At 42.1% G+C, this 15,819-nt stretch overlaps 2 protein-coding genes across 2 annotated transcripts in view; both read right to left on the reverse strand.

Moving 5' to 3' along the window:
* Positions 1-15,819, reverse strand: part of cep131 (centrosomal protein 131) — a 232,948-nt gene that overhangs the window by 92,745 nt on the left and 124,384 nt on the right. The window lies entirely within an intron of this gene.
* LOC311032574 (uncharacterized protein) overlaps positions 7,133-15,819 on the reverse strand; it is a 49,800-nt gene continuing 41,113 nt past the window's right edge. Inside the window, exon 13 of the mRNA XM_084039473.1 lies at positions 7,133-7,243. Within this exon, the coding sequence (XP_083895599.1) occupies positions 7,232-7,243 (12 nt within the window). The 3' untranslated portion in view covers positions 7,133-7,231. The remainder of the gene's footprint in view (positions 7,244-15,819) is intronic.

The raw sequence follows: 15,819 nt of genomic DNA on the forward strand, positions 1-15,819 counted from the left end.
AGTAAGGTGACAGACAGAGCTGAGAACGTGGAGACACCTGACTCGGATGACGAGTCAGGAGGAGGTTACTGGCTGAGGATACCCATGAGTTGGGCTGAGCCAACGACAACCACTTCCCCAGAGAGAATGCGGACTCAGACTCCTAGAATCCAACCGGCACAAAGAACATGTAGGGATGAGGATTCAACCAGATCGGTTGGAGGATGTGGCAGAAGTCATGAGCGGATGGAGGTCCAAACCATACCGGAAATGGACTTGCCACCAGAAACTGTAACACAGTCAAAAGATCAGTGGAAAAGACACTCACCAGGTGAGAACAAACTACGACAGGAGGATGATCAGGACATTACGCATGACACTGAAGACGATGGGAATCTGGAGGGGATGGGGCATGAGGTACTTCAGATGGAGGAGGAGCAGGAGTTGGCTCGTGATGCAGACCTCGAGGAGAACTCTCAATCACACTCGGAATCGGGATCCCCTGTTCTACTGAGAAGGTCCACAAGGGAAAGACGGCCAGGCCAAATGCTCACCTACTCATCACTGGGTCATCCGACCTACCAACCATGCCCTGTTGTAAATACTGTTGACACATATCTCATACCATATACTCACCCACTGTACAGACCACCATTCCAGTGTGGTTTCATGTATAACTACTTTTTAATCTATACAATGCCAAGCCATTAAAACGGATACATATTAAATTATAGATTGGCGTGTCACAATCTTACAAAAACAGGAAAATGTATAGTTGCTTGCAATAGGTTGTATTCATTTTATGGTGTACTTTTGAGTTTAACATTTTTTTTTAAGAAAAATAGTTTGGGATTAAATCATTTTGGGGAGCCCCTGCAGTAACTATGTGGACACCATGGGCGTCGCTAGACACTTTTTACTGGGGCACGTGCCACAGTATTGATCTGCCATGCCCCAGTAAAATCTCCCATTCGAGTTTTAACAAGCTACTATATTTGGCAGTGGATTAATTTATATCGATAACAGTAGAAGAATGGATTCTCTTTTCAGCCACAATCTCAAACCAACGCAGTTTAACCCAAAATACAAGCTGAGGCGCGCACCTTGTGGTCCGGGTCCGGCACGCATATTACGTCCGTGCACGGCCGTGTGCATGTCGTAGCCGGTGCACCGCTCTGTGATTTTAATAGGGGGCCTGTGCCCCAGTAGAGCTTTATGTCTAGCAACGCCCCTGGTGGACCCCCTGTTGAACATCACTTCCAGTTCATTGTGAAACAGTCACTGCAGGGAAGTTGCTTTTACGATTCAAAACCCAGACTTGGTACATGGATAAAGAAGCAGAATACCACCCTGTACATGAAATTTTGCTCTGCCATAACAGTGTGTACCCCCATGTAAAGCTGATTAAGTGTTCCAAAAGCCAGAGATGAAGGTGGCAGCTTCTGAAGTGCTGAATAAAAGTCTGGGGTGCAGTCGAATAGTCAAAAAATAAGGTCCTAACTCCTATTCCTAACTCCTATTCCTTGACCTCTGGGGAAAACGTCACGGGGTTAAGGAAAGGCGATAGGAGAACTCAAAAGGATTTAGGAAAAGTCGACCGCGGTGCTCAGAGAATCCGACCGGACTTTCACTAAGCTACGTCATTAAAACGCGGCCGCTGACGATTGACAGCTGATGATCGGCGCCGGCGATTGACGTGCCTCTGCGCTGGAGAAACTACAATAATGGACTAGAAAAAACACGTCGTCCACTTCTCCACATGTTGGTTTTATAAACAGCTGGTTCACTGACCGGCTTCAGGTCCAGCAGCTCCTCCTTCCTGTTTGACGGTTGCTTTATTTACGTTTCATTTGTGGTTTTAGTTTCGTTTGTCAAGTTTGTAACATGATTGAAATAAATAAAAATACCATTCAATTATTATCACTGTCCACACACATTTATCACTATTCCAATTACTATATGTCTGCATGAAAGTAATTGTTAAATATGTAAATAGGCATATTGTTTGTTTTCATGAACGGCCGAGGTGTGCGGCACTTTAACTGTTGCTCTCGCAAAGAATTGTGGGTCGGCGTAATCTCCTTTCCTTTGGCATAGGAAGGTCCGTTGCATCCTATTCTAAAGGAGCTCTGAAAGGAAGCATTGGAGCTCCTTTCCTTTGCATTTAGAGAATTCGAACAGCTCTTATCATGGCGGCCGCTTGTTTACTTCCGGGTCACTTCTTCAGTTAGGAACCTTTCTAAGCAAAAAAGACTATTCGACTGCACCCCTGGTCTAGAGCATTTTAGCACCACATGCAGATGTCTTCTGTATTTAAGGTCATATTTTAGAACAGACTGTTTTAATAGTTTAATTGAGCAGAGGTCTTCAATGTTTCCAGGCCAAGGACCACCAAGGCCGATAGTGATATGGAGGAACCCGTATTATATATATATATATATCAAATTGATTAAACAGGGCCAATATATAATGCAGCCTATAGTTTCATGTATAACTACTTTTTAATGTATACAGTGCCAAGCCATTAAAAGGAACAGATGTGAAAATACCAATCCTACACACACAGGGAAATGTATAGTTGCTTGCAATAGGTTGTATTCATTTTATGGTGTACTTTTTGGAGTTTTACATTTTTTTGAATAGTTTGGGATTAAATTTTGGGGGACCCCCTGTTGAACATCTCTTCCAGTTTATTGTGAAACATTCACTGCAGAAAAAGTTGCTTTTACCATTCAAAACCCAGACTTGGTACATGGATAAAGAAGCCGAACACCCTGTACATGAAATTTTGCTCTGCCATAACAGTGTGTATCCCCATGTAAAGCCGATTAGATGTTCCAAGAGCCAGAGATGAAGGTGGCAGCTCCTAAAGTGCTGAATACATGTCTGGTCTAGAGCATTTTAGCACCACATGCAGATGTCTTCTGTATTTAAAGTCGCATTTTCGAACAGATCATTTTATAATAGTTTATTAAGTGTAAACAGTTCCACAAGGATGAAGGTCTGTCAAGTCACCTGCAACACAAAAGAAAAAGGTCAGTTAGTCATGGTGAACAGGACAACAGCCAAGATTGCATTTCCCACAATATACCTTAGACCTTGATCCCTCCTTTGGACCCAGTCACTGGTGCTGTCTTGCCTGGGGAATTGACAGCCTTGGATACGGAGACTGGTGGTTCAGGGTACTCTGGGGAGTAGTTGCTGTGGGAAAGGAATTCTCGGAATCGCCGGTAGTCATCTTTTGACTGGATGATGTAGAATGAGGGCGGCAGAGGGGACGTCTTACTCGCGCTCTGCTGTGTCTTGCCAGGAGACCGCCAGAAGTCATAGGACGCAGGACCAGGAAACGAGGAGTACTCTCCCGCTGCAGGCATGCTGGCCCACGGCAGGCCAGCTGGAAAATCAGCACCATAAACGGTATTGGAGGATTCAGGAGCAGCATAAACACCAAATGTTGGGTTGTAGAATGAAGGATCAGCACCTCCTCCAGGGGCTGCTGGGTTCTGACCTGAAACACAAGAGTCAAGGAGAATGTCAGGAAGGTTCATGTAAAGTATTAAAAAAAAAAAAAAAAAAAGGCATGCCAATAAAACTCTGAAATTAAAAGACATTGCGAGAAGTTGTTTGGGTTTCAAGTCGACCACTTTAGCTGTATACTTTAAAGGCTGTATACAGGAGAGCTGAGACAGAAGTCTGGGAGACTTACCACCTTTTGTTGCAGAGTAAATGTTGGTATTAGGATGAGAGTTGTAACCATAGTTGAAGGTTGTAGCAGTGTTACCTGCAGCAGGATATGCTGGAGAAGCCCCATAGTATGCTGGAGAGGCCCTATAGGCTGGGGCTGCTGCCATACCACCTGAGCCCATGTTGAAGTTTCCACTGGTGCCACCAACAGAGCTAGGAGCCTTCTTCCCAGTGCCAGTAACTGGATGGACAGATTTAAGTTGAAAATTAACTTGTGCAACCAATACATAGTCTGTGACAAAGAAGGGGAAACTCACATCCTTTAGCAGGGAAACAAGCACCACTGCTAAACAGCAGCAGACAGATCCAAGAAACCCTGGAAGACAGAGACATGAAGTCATTTCCAACAAAAAGTTAAATCAAACTCAAACAACCATTTACAATACTGCATGGACCCACTCAACTCACCTCAAAGACATCCCAGACACCATGTTGGACTTGAAACAGCAGCAGCCTGTGGAGGTTGTCGCCAGAAGCTCTGTGCTGTGAGGAGTGGCTCCTCTGGATTTATAGTGATGCTCCACATGAGCTCTGCACTAATTAAAGTCATTGATGACACCTGGAACCCAATCAGGCCTGATTGTGCCACAGGAGAGATGTGCACTCCTAGACAAGCACAACATATTAATGCCCTTCTCTCTCCGTCAAAGTACTTCAGCTTCTCACAGGAACTTTAATTTTGTGTTGGTTTTGGTGCTTCAATGTGGACAAAAGCCATCATGCTGCTTAGCACCAGCGTACCTTCAGAAAACCTTTACTGCAGCAGAGTCTGGCAGTCAGTCCCACTAAGTCCTGGGGGCTATTGGCCAGGCTAATGGCCAGGATACATCAATCTGGCCCCGGTTTCCCGATAACGTCCACTCTTAGCGCGCTATGAAGACTCCTACTTTATGACTTACCAAAGTTGTTTACCTCTATAGCCGTGGTTCCTGAACGGTCTCTTAGGAGTCTTCTTAAGAAACACTCCTTACGTCGTACGTACACGGCGCTGTCCAGAAAGAAAGTGCTGAAATCGATTGCTCAGAGTTCGATTTTCCATTTCATGTGCATGACAGCACTATATTATAAAATGTAGGCTATTGCAGTGTTTGCGAATAAAACATTGCTAGAAATCCTTCTAGGCCTAAATATTTATTTAACCATGGTCGAACTTACTACCATAGCCTATACTGATTTTAAAAAAAGATACAGAAAATATAGAAACAGCGGAGGAGATTGAGCCAATTACATCCTTAATTACATGCGTATTTGTTGCATATTTGTTGCTGAAACGTATGCAATATAGCCGCGTCGGTCAATATATCCATGGGATTGAAGTTGATCCTTATGAAACTATGTATTCCTACTAAACGGCTCCGAGGACGGCGACGTCTTTGGTTCAGCACGAGGATGCGTTGTATCGCTGCCATAGTTTTGCCACCGTTCACAACCGTCACCGGCGTCCATTTATGACATTTCAGCCACTCAGACCCTAATTGTTTGACGATACGCCAATTTCCCAAATTGCTTGCAGGATTGTGCATGCCTTGACATTGACTAGGCCTAATGGGCTAATTAAATGACACTGTAATATACCTCGGCTACTTCTGAGGTTGAGGTCAAGCTTAGCCTGAAATGCATGCGCATTTTATTTTTATTTTCTTCATGAATGACTTAAAACAATTGGTGAAACACAAAACTGGCAATGTGCAGTAGCTAATGCTAGTGTGCCGGTGTGCATACTAATTTTCTTCTACTTAAGCACATTCTAAATTTCATTCGTAAGAGCAGGCTGCTAATGCTAATGACAGGTGTAAAGGGCTAATGACAGGTGTAAAGGGGACCTCTGTAAATGGCCCGAGCGCAGAATGATTTTTCTGAGTTTCACAGTTATTGAGTCAGACATTGGAAAATAACGTCCTATTTATTTGATTCTTTGTAAGTCAAGACAGAACTTTAACTTCCATTGAGACTCATTTTCTGTTTTCTCTCCTGGTGGTGTTTAACAGTTGTTGTTGTTGTTTTCAATGTTGTTATTGTGTTTTCTTCTTCTTTCCAAGTTGCATCAGGGAGAGGTAATAGTGAAGTTTAAAAACTGAAAATCCTCGCTGATTCATCTCCACACACACACACACACACACACACACACACAAAAACACACACACACGGCTCTGGTCCCATTACAGTAAGAGCACTGGTGCAGCCCTTGTCCCAATTCCCAAACCTGTAACACACACTCAGTACCTTCAGTTACATCAGCTCAGTTAAACCCATCACACACACTTACACACCATCCAACTTCCCCGTGGAACACACACACACACACACACACACACACACACACACACACACTAGTTAAAGGAACATTCCACCACTTTCACTCATTATAAAGTGTGTTTACCGACGTGCATCTTTCATTTCGTCCGGTGGTTTTCATCGATTGTCTCCGTGTCCTTGCTGCCACCTCGACGTCCCTGCGGGATGGTTTATTATCTCGCATCAGCCTCTCACAATAAGCACGACACAAGGGTAAACATCCAGATCAGCAGGAAGCAGGTCACGGCTCAGCAGCGCAGAATTTAAAGAACAGAATAGTAAAAGATAATCCTGCTTTTTCAGGGGCTGAAGACGTGCTGCACGTACACATATGTCAGGGTGTTTTCATTTGTAATTCTCTCTGTAGGTCACAGAGCCAGCATGCGTTCACTTGCCAACGGCACATTTGATGACCTTGTAAACCGCTGAGCTGTTCTGTCTGTTGGAGAAATTATGGACGGTTTGGAAAACTGTAGTTCTTCAAATGGCCACACGAGGCTTCAACGAGGGTTTATAATTATATGTTAAAGCTTGGAGTTGGGCGTGGCCACCTTTGTGTGACGGTTGGGAGCCACCAATTTGGTTCTAAGTTTTAGTAGAGAAACATGGAAGAAGTGGGCAATTCGTGTCCCTGTGCACAAAACAGTAGATTTCAATTTTATTTTTGCTCTTTTAGCTTTGATTTTGGTCTCCACCAGTGGCGGATCCCGGCACTCTGAGCACGCAAAGAGTTGTTGAGCATGTAGAGCAGCCCATACGGCATCTGTTGAAGTTTCCCCCAGTGTCCTTTAACACTGAAGGAAACTTCAACACATTTTTTCATTGCAGCATATTGGGGTGGGATTTGGTCTCTCTGCTGTTTGGAGGCATTGAATTATCTTTTATGAGCTTTTTCTCTGAAAACAACTTGATAAGAGTGAAGCAGGACGGTGAAGCTGCAGCTGGACAGATAAACAATGAGCTGAAACTCGCTATAAAGCTCAGTGAAGCCGAGGAGGAAGGCTGATCTTTCACATTTCACAGGCTCTTGATTGAGTCTTAATACAACAACAGTGATTGATTGAGGTTTGCAGTGAAGCCAGATTCAGTCATTTAACACGCTTTTGTTCCTCCTCGAGACCTCCGCCTCTGCAGCGCCGCTTCACGCCTCACGTCTTCCTAAAGGCGTGGAGAAAGAGAAGATGGAAAACCGCTTCGCCCACTTCATCTGACTTCAAATTAATTCCTGCGAGGAACAAAAAACAAGTGCAACATCTGTTTAATGGCAGGAAAGAAATGATAGGAAGCTCAGAATGTATGAACGTTGCTCTCATCTTTATAGTCACCAACATATCATAAGAGAATGTCTTTATACTGTAGATGTTTATTTTCAGAGATCACGTATCGTTTTACTGGTCATTCCAGTCATTTATTATTTGAATTTTATTTGTATGGATTGTGGGAGAAAACCGTGACAGACAGTAGAAGAACATTAATAGATAATTTTCCAATTAGTCTGGAGTTCTTTTCTTTGTAGCCACTAAACAGATGTTTTATGCATTTAAATAAATAATTATATCAGCAAACTAACACAATCTGTTTTTAAAGAGAGTTTCTTTTTAAAGAGAGATTAAGAATGGGATGTTACTTAAGGTCATATGTGAGTCAAGGCAGGGGAGCGAATACTTTTGGTAAAATGTCTGTCTGTCTGTCTCCTCTGATTAGCAGTTAAGCAGAAAACTATTCATACGTGTTTAATTTCCATCTCCTTAAAATAAATGTTCATAAAAGTTACCTGCTGGATATTGAATGGCTTTTTCCAATTCAGTTCTCTAATTCTCTAATTTAAAAGAGAATTAATTCTCTCTCTCTCTCACTCACACACACACCAGAGGCCGCCTCTCAGCTGTTTAACTATCTCATTGATGACGTCATCTGATTATGTTAATTGGTTCTGACTGGCCCCGTCTCCACAGATATACAGTTCAAGTACTGAAAGGAAGAGGAGAAGAAAAATAAAAAGTATTCCCATCTAAGATGTAGAAGCATAGAGTAGTCAAGTACAAGTACTTCAGAATTGTACTTATCTGTGGGTGGAGGGGAGACTTCTGCTTTAAGAATGAAGAATAATACAATAAGGAAAAAGTCAACCAAATTGAGGAAAGTAACCAGGTACATTAACTCAGTCCCGTACTTAAAGGGACAGTGTGTAACATTTTAAGTAATTTATTAGCTAAAATTAATATCTTCATTCATAAATAGGTCCTCATAAGTGTATAATTACCTCTGCCAATAATCTGATTTATCCTTGTAAGCAAAGAGTTTATTATCTGTATTTACGTTGGACGGGTAAAGTGGTAACTTGTAGTGGAGTCCTGAACATTCAGTAAAACTCTCTGTCAGGGCTCGGACGAGAAAGAGGACTCAGATGCAGAAGGGGACGACAGTCTTTATAGCCTGCTATAAAGACTGTCGTCCCAGGGACGAGGGCTATGTGAAAGCAACAACACAATGAAAACCAAAAATCGTTCAGTTCCATTTGTTCGCAATAATTCTCAATAACCGCTGAGCACAGTTCATTAAACGCATATTCCTTGTTTAATAATCAATCCACACTGAAAGTATCTGCAGCCGTTTCCCTGGATACAAAAAAGTCTGCTGCTTTACTGATTCCATAATATGCAACAGCAGCTAAAGCAGATCCATTAAAAACACATTTATTCACCTCGACGCTGCACACACCGATCAACGGGACGCCATGGTGGCCGCAGACCTACAGAGACACTGCAGTGATGATGATGATGATTTCTCTGTTGCTATCGGAGACAACAATGCTGCTTTCAGCTCATTGTGAAAATGAGCGGACATCATTTTAATAGAATCATTTGTCCGGGTGAAAACAGCTGACAACACCCAGGATTTAGAAAAGCTACATCAGCTGTTTTGTAATATGAGGTCATAACGGGCTGATGGGACGTGTCTTTCTGTCTTAATGTGGACTCATCTGACAGGAGCAACAACAGCAATTCCCGACACCCCCACTCTCTCAGGCTCTTGTGACGTCACCCGTTGGTTTGTTGACTACGGTTTTGAAGCATCAAGGTCGGAGTTTTGGCTGTTGCCATCTTCGATTTTTTAAGGAAGGAAGTGACCATATTTGGACTGTGGAGGAGCGACAGGTGGATCTGATGAACACACAGAGCGGCACCTGGAGCAGTAACCTTACTGGATCTGGATCCATGTGGATTCTGGTGTGAAGCTGCTAACAAAGTTAGCTTCATGATTGAAGGTCAACTTTACAGTTAAGTGTTAAAGTCGTCTTAGTAGCTAACTGCATTGGTAGCGTGGTAGCGACCTGTCAATCAGCAGGTAGCCCCGCCCCTAAAGCATCCCCTGCTTCCTGGTCTGGTGGACTCTAAATGGACCATAATGTACTAAATGAACATCATGCTGGATTGAAGAAGACTTGAAACTAGAGGTTGAGACCATAAACTCATGTTTACAATGTTTACTGAGATAATACATCAAGAGAGAAGGAGAGGAGAGGAGTCGCCACCTGGTGGCCAGGAAAGACAAAAAAAAGTAAGATAAACATACAAAGATACGGTATACCAGCATATATTGTGAAATAGGTGGACAATATAACTGGAGATGTGATGTTCAAGAACAGAATTGTAGCTCAATTTTAACAAAGTGACACAAACTGAATAATAATAGTCTTTGTTGCAGGCTAAATATTATCTGTATGAATTGAAATGTATTGACAGGATGTTTTTGCATTTAGGTAGGCACACACACACGTACAGGACCAGTTTGTATTATTAGTTCCCTCCCCCTCTAATAAACGCTCTGTAGCTGGAGGCCGAACGCAGCAGCAGAGTGGACGAGTTTCCTCCCCGCTGTTTTCATTCAGCTGCAGGGCTTCAATACACACACACACACACACACACACACACACACACACACACACACACACACACACACACACACACACACACACCAGCGCTCTAATAGATGGAACAAACTGTTATAGATCAGTTGAATCACAGTCGTTAGCTCAAAGTAAAACCGTCTCATGCACAACAAAATATTAAAACAAGCTCTAACAGTTAAAGATAGTCTCATGGAGAGATGTTAAGATGAAGCATTTTCATTCATTTTAACTATCGAATTATTATGCTTTTCTTGTGAACTACAAGCGAAGTCTGCTTTTAGACATGTATTAGTTTAACTGATGAGAGTGAAGAGACAGATTCTCCTGATGCTCGTTGTGTTTTCTCGGTTTTGAGGAGCCGCCGTCTGTTTCCATGACACCCACTCATCATCATCATCATCATCATCATGGAGGCTGTCACTCCGCTTCGGCCTTCAGCATCAAGACGGAGCGACCATCAATCCCGCTGCGTTCAGGGTGTCGGGACAAATGGGAACATATTTCAGCACCGGCCATCAGGCTCAGATATTAAAGTGTGGGGGCGTCAGCGAAGACGAGGAGACGAGGATGAAGGTCAGGATGAAGAGTCGGCTGTCGGGAGACGCCGAGCGTCAGGACGGAATTACCGTCGAGAAGCTTCCAGGTTGGAAAAGTTGGGGCTCATCGGGAGTCAAGGGAACTTTTCGAGCCCACGGCAGTTCATCAAATAGTCTTGAAAAAACAAATCTATATATAGTGGTGAACACATGATTTAAACGCATCCACGTGACGTCAGAGCTGTTGGTGTAGTATTACATGTTGGTGGAAACCACTCATGGTGGGCGGATGGAGGAAGGGGGGGTTCCAAATCCAGGAGAAGGCTGCATGTAGGCCGCAAGTAAACTAACTGAGTGGTTTTCTTGCCTGAACCTGACGCGTTGAAGCGTTCGTTAGTTTGACACGTTTCTTGCCGAGAGTCACTCTCATGTCTGCAGGCTAGTTAGCTTAGCATAGCAAAAATACGGGATCATCTCTATGTTCTCTAAACACAGGGACGGCCCTTCCCTAATGCACATGACATCACCCGAGCACCTCTGGATGATGTCATGAACCCAGACAGGGCGGTTCGGTTTCCCGGCGTATCTGAGACTTCACAGGTTTGTCCCAAGCTTTAGTCACAGAGGGAGGAGGTCTGGGTGTTCACACGCTGTTTTATAGTATTTTAAACTTAATCAAAACCCATACCACGGCGCCGTTGTGACACGATGTTGTCTTTTAATCTGGAGGCCCAGTCTGGATGCGCTCTTATTTTGGAGGAAGTTTTGTCCTTGGTGGAGGAGATGCAAGATGAGGAGAACTTCCTGCTGAGTGTGAGGGGATTATGTCCAACTGAGTGTGTGTGTGTGCGCGTGCGTGTGTGTGTGTGTGTGTGTGTGTGTGTGTGTGTGTGTGTGTGTGTGTGTGTGTGTGTGTGTGTGTGTGTGTCTGTGTGAAACCCTCCGGATTTGTCTGTTTTTTAATCTTCAGCAGCAGGAAGCAGCCGGATGAAAAACTCCAGTCTGGAGAATTCAGACAGGAAGGGAATTAATCAGGAGGGATGTTACAGAAACTTTACTACACTTACCTGTGTCTCTCTTTCTCACACACGCACACACACACACACACACACAGGAGGAATTACGTGTTTTCTGTCTGATACCTCAACTATATTTTGGTCTGATTTAAACAGGATGAACAGATGAGTCGGGCGGCTCCGGCTCAGCAGGTTGGCGGTCACATTTCATGCATGTAAATGAGATTATAATTAAGTTTGTCTGGTTTTCCCAAATAAAGTCCCATGTTGGTCCACTCGTCTCTCTGTGATGCCAAAATACATCGCTAGCCGTCTGACCGTGAAATCAATTCAGAGATTCACACAGAAACAACAAACAGTACATCAGTGGAAGAAGACCCAACAAATTCATCTTTTTGTCGATTATCTTTATTTCAGCATTCAGCTTCTCAGCAGCATCAGAGACGTCTCAGCTAATGACAGAAGAGGACAAGAAAAATGACCAATAAGCAGCTACATCGGCCAATCACAACAGAGCTTCGCTCCAGTGAAACCGCACTTCCCAGCACTTAGACACCAAAACAGGATGTGATGTCACAGGTCTGACACAGGTAGTCGGGATGAAATATTTAACGCATGCTATACGGCAGATATCAGACTCTTTTTAACCTGTTTAAAAGTCTTAACCAATCAGAGCCAAGCTGTCCCGGCCAATAACGCTGCATTTACATCAGATGGGACCATTTTTGTCAAGACGCCATTATTGTAGTCTTTTTGCGTGTGGAACTCAGTTTGCGTTAAAATGAAACACTTTTCTTGGAATATTTAACCTCCTAAAAGTGTGAAATATATTTGTTTTGTTTTGTGACATGAATGCAGCATTAATGCAGCTGTTTGAGCCAAGAAAAAGACTAAAAAAGGGTCAAATTTCATGAAGAAAAAAACCCACCAAAAATAAAAACACAAATAAAACTTTGTTTTTGTCTTTAAGAGCCAAGCTGAACGAAGCGTCACATCGCCTCCTTTCAGTTTTGTAAAGTGCGTTTTCAGACTGAAATGCTTTACGAGCTTCAGTGTTAATAATAATAATAATAATAATAATAATAATAATAATAATAATAATAATAATAACAACAGTAGGTAAGACATTGTACAGTTTGTCACACAAATAAGAGTTATTGCACACAAATTAAATTCAACAAAAACCAGCAGGTGACATAAGAAATGGCAGGATGGTTTTTCAACATAAAATACCTGTCCTTCAAGTTTTTAAAATAAAAGTATTTCCCCAGACAGCACAGAGTGTACAGTACAGGACAGCAGAGTGGATACACTGTAGAAGGATGCCGTATAGATATGAGTACATTATTCTGATTATTCAAGGTCGAGCTGTGGAGATACTATATTAAACGTCTATTTTAAATATGTGTAAATACAGCAATTGAAATATTATCGACAACAAAGCAGCTTATGGTGGGAACGCCCAACGTTTACATACAGCTCCAACAGTTTTTATTTTCGCTTCTACTTGTGGAACTCAACACTTCCTGCACAGGTGTACAGTTTCAAATTAAAAGCCTCCATGAGCTCTGCTCGCGTCGAAGGCTTTTAATGTGAAATATTTCGAAAAAACTGTTCATTTACACAGTGATAAAAATAAAATAAAAAAAGCAAAGTAGATTGTTATTTGGGATTAATTTGCAAGTCATAACTTTTAAAAGAGAACATGTGCCCTGGAAACATGTAACATGTTACACGTCGGCCGTAAAGGTAATTCCACTTTTGGAAATGTTTGTTGTTCAGCCGGTTGTTTGTTTGTGCCATAAAGCATACGTTTGATCTTTTTCCAAACCAAAATGGAAACTTTATATATATAATTTCAGTGTTCAGTGACCTTTATGACCTCCACACCTTTAACCTTTAAAATGAAAATCACACAACAGTGTCAATAACGGACAAATTATATTTCAAACTGAAAACCAGTCATGTGGTTTTTAGTCTGACAAATTCACTTAAATTAAAAAAAAAAATCAGACTTTTACAGCCGGAAACAGCTGAGGATTTCAACAACGATAAAGAGAAAATAAATGTGATGTGTAATGTTTTTAGAACCAACACTCAACTCTCCAGCGCCCGACGTGCTTCAAAAAGCGGCGTTTTCCGAAGCGGCTGCTGCGACTTGTCTCGGTGTTCGTGATGAACTTCCTGTCTCTCAGCTCATGTAGTAAATAACAACAACAACAACAGGTGAGATGAAGAACAGCGTCACATCAGGGGCGTTCTAAAATAAGACAGAACTTCATTCACCCTGAAGGGAATTACTGATGAATTCTTGCTGATGAGTCGAGATGATTGACAGGATTGATGGATTTTAGGTAACGTTCTTCAACTGATCCTGCTAACGTGATCCTGTTAATTCTCACTCATTTGCATCGGTTATCTTGAACAGCGTGCTCTTATTTTGAAAAGGCAGGCATCGTGAGTAGAGTCTCATTGGCAAGAAGTTAAATGAATGAGGATTGAATTTGAAATGCTCCACCCATGAAATAAACCCTGTTAAAGCAGATTAACCTGAGTTCAACAATCAGTCCTGTAAAGTATAAAACTGAACACTAATACTTGTTGTATCTTGATGCATGTTTAAAATGTTTAAATAACTGACACCTGTCAATTATAGTTCGTTTAGTATGTAACGGTTATTTTTATTTATGATTAATGAATTGTTTCGTCTTAACAATGTCAGAAAATAGTGAATAATTATTATTATTTTGTTTTGAGATATAATTTGCAAATACATTTGCCATTTTTACTTATTTTACTTATTTATTATACCTATACTATATATATATTTCGTTTTTTATTTGGGGATTAACTTGAATATTCCTGATCGAGGTGAAGGACAGCCATCTCTGATTAACTCATTTATCATTTATTTTATATTGATTTTTATCAATTTAAAAATAGAAAAATGAAGGCCAAAGTCAACAAGCAACAGCCTAGTTTAATTTATTTCCCTCCTTCATTTTGAAAAAGCTTTTTTTGTTATGTCTTTTCACTTCTAACATCAATTCATCTCTTTATAAGCAGAAGAGTTTTATTTTTATTGTGGAATTAACAAACACTGCCTGGTGATTTCGATGATGAATTTGAAGCAGAAAGCAGCTGATGCTCGGATGTGAACGCACCCCGCTGGGTTTCGTGTCACTTGCATGAATTAACTCGGCTCAGATTTCTCCACTAGAATCAAAACAGAAGAAGAATGGTCCGCTTTAAGAGCATAACGTGTAGATGTGTTGGAGTGAAGTTTCTCACACTGAAGAGATTATAACAAGTGACTAATATGATCTGAGGGCAGTTTACTGGCCTGAACATGTTTATGACATCACAGCCTGTTTCTAAATTATCTCAATCATGCAGTTAATTAATAATGAAACACTGATTGATATTATTTAACTCTAAAATGAATGTATATCCAATTAAGAATGATGCTTCCAGCTGTTTAGTCAGCGGAGGATTTCGATTGGACGGTCGGCTGCTGGGAGGCAGGTTAAATGTTATTGCTCCTCATGAAAGAATCCCTCGTCAGGATGAAGCGACCTTCAGGGTTAAACTTCGCTATCAGCTGGCGGTGCGGTTTGTTCTGGGCTGTGAAAACTCGGCAGGTAAATCCGGCGTTAACTAGAGTGAAGATGGCGTTAATCCGGGCAGATGATGGAGGGGACGGACGCGTACAAGCTGCTGGTGGACAGGAAACGTTCACGGAAGACAAACAGGAAACAGGAAGTCACTGTAACACAAACGTTTGTTCTCGTGAGCTCACAGGAAAACAGGTAGATAAGGAGGTAAAACACGAACAAAGACCAAGCAGCTAGGAAGGAAAGGAAAAGATTGTGCAAGAAGAGGAAGTGGAGGGTAAGGAAACAAGGAGGTAGGAAATAGAGGAGGACAGAAAGGAAAGAAGGACATAAGAAATACAGGAGGAAGGAAAGGAAAGGAGGAGATAGGTAGTAAAATGTGAAGCTAAGGATGGAAATGAAGAGAAGGAAAGAAGGAGCTAGGTAACATAAGGAGTAGTGGACAGAATAAGGAGCTAGGGAAGGAAAGGAGGAGACAGGAGACATAACGAGGAGGCAGCTGTGTGAGGTACAGGGGCTCTCCTGATTGGCCGACTCATCAGTGAGAGTACGAAACGAAGGAAAATGAGGAGAGGTGGGGATGCTGTTGCCGTGGCTGTATCGCCATGGCAACCAGGGTTATCTACAACTCCTCAGTGGTAATGGTAATAGAGTGTGTGTGTGTGTGTGTGTGTGTGTGTGTGTGTGTGTGTGTGTGTGTGTGTGTGTGTGTGTGTGTGTGT

The sequence above is a fragment of the Eutrigla gurnardus genome (genome assembly GCF_963514095.1).
Source record: "Eutrigla gurnardus genome assembly, chromosome: 22".
Lineage (NCBI taxonomy): Eukaryota > Metazoa > Chordata > Actinopteri > Perciformes > Triglidae > Eutrigla > Eutrigla gurnardus.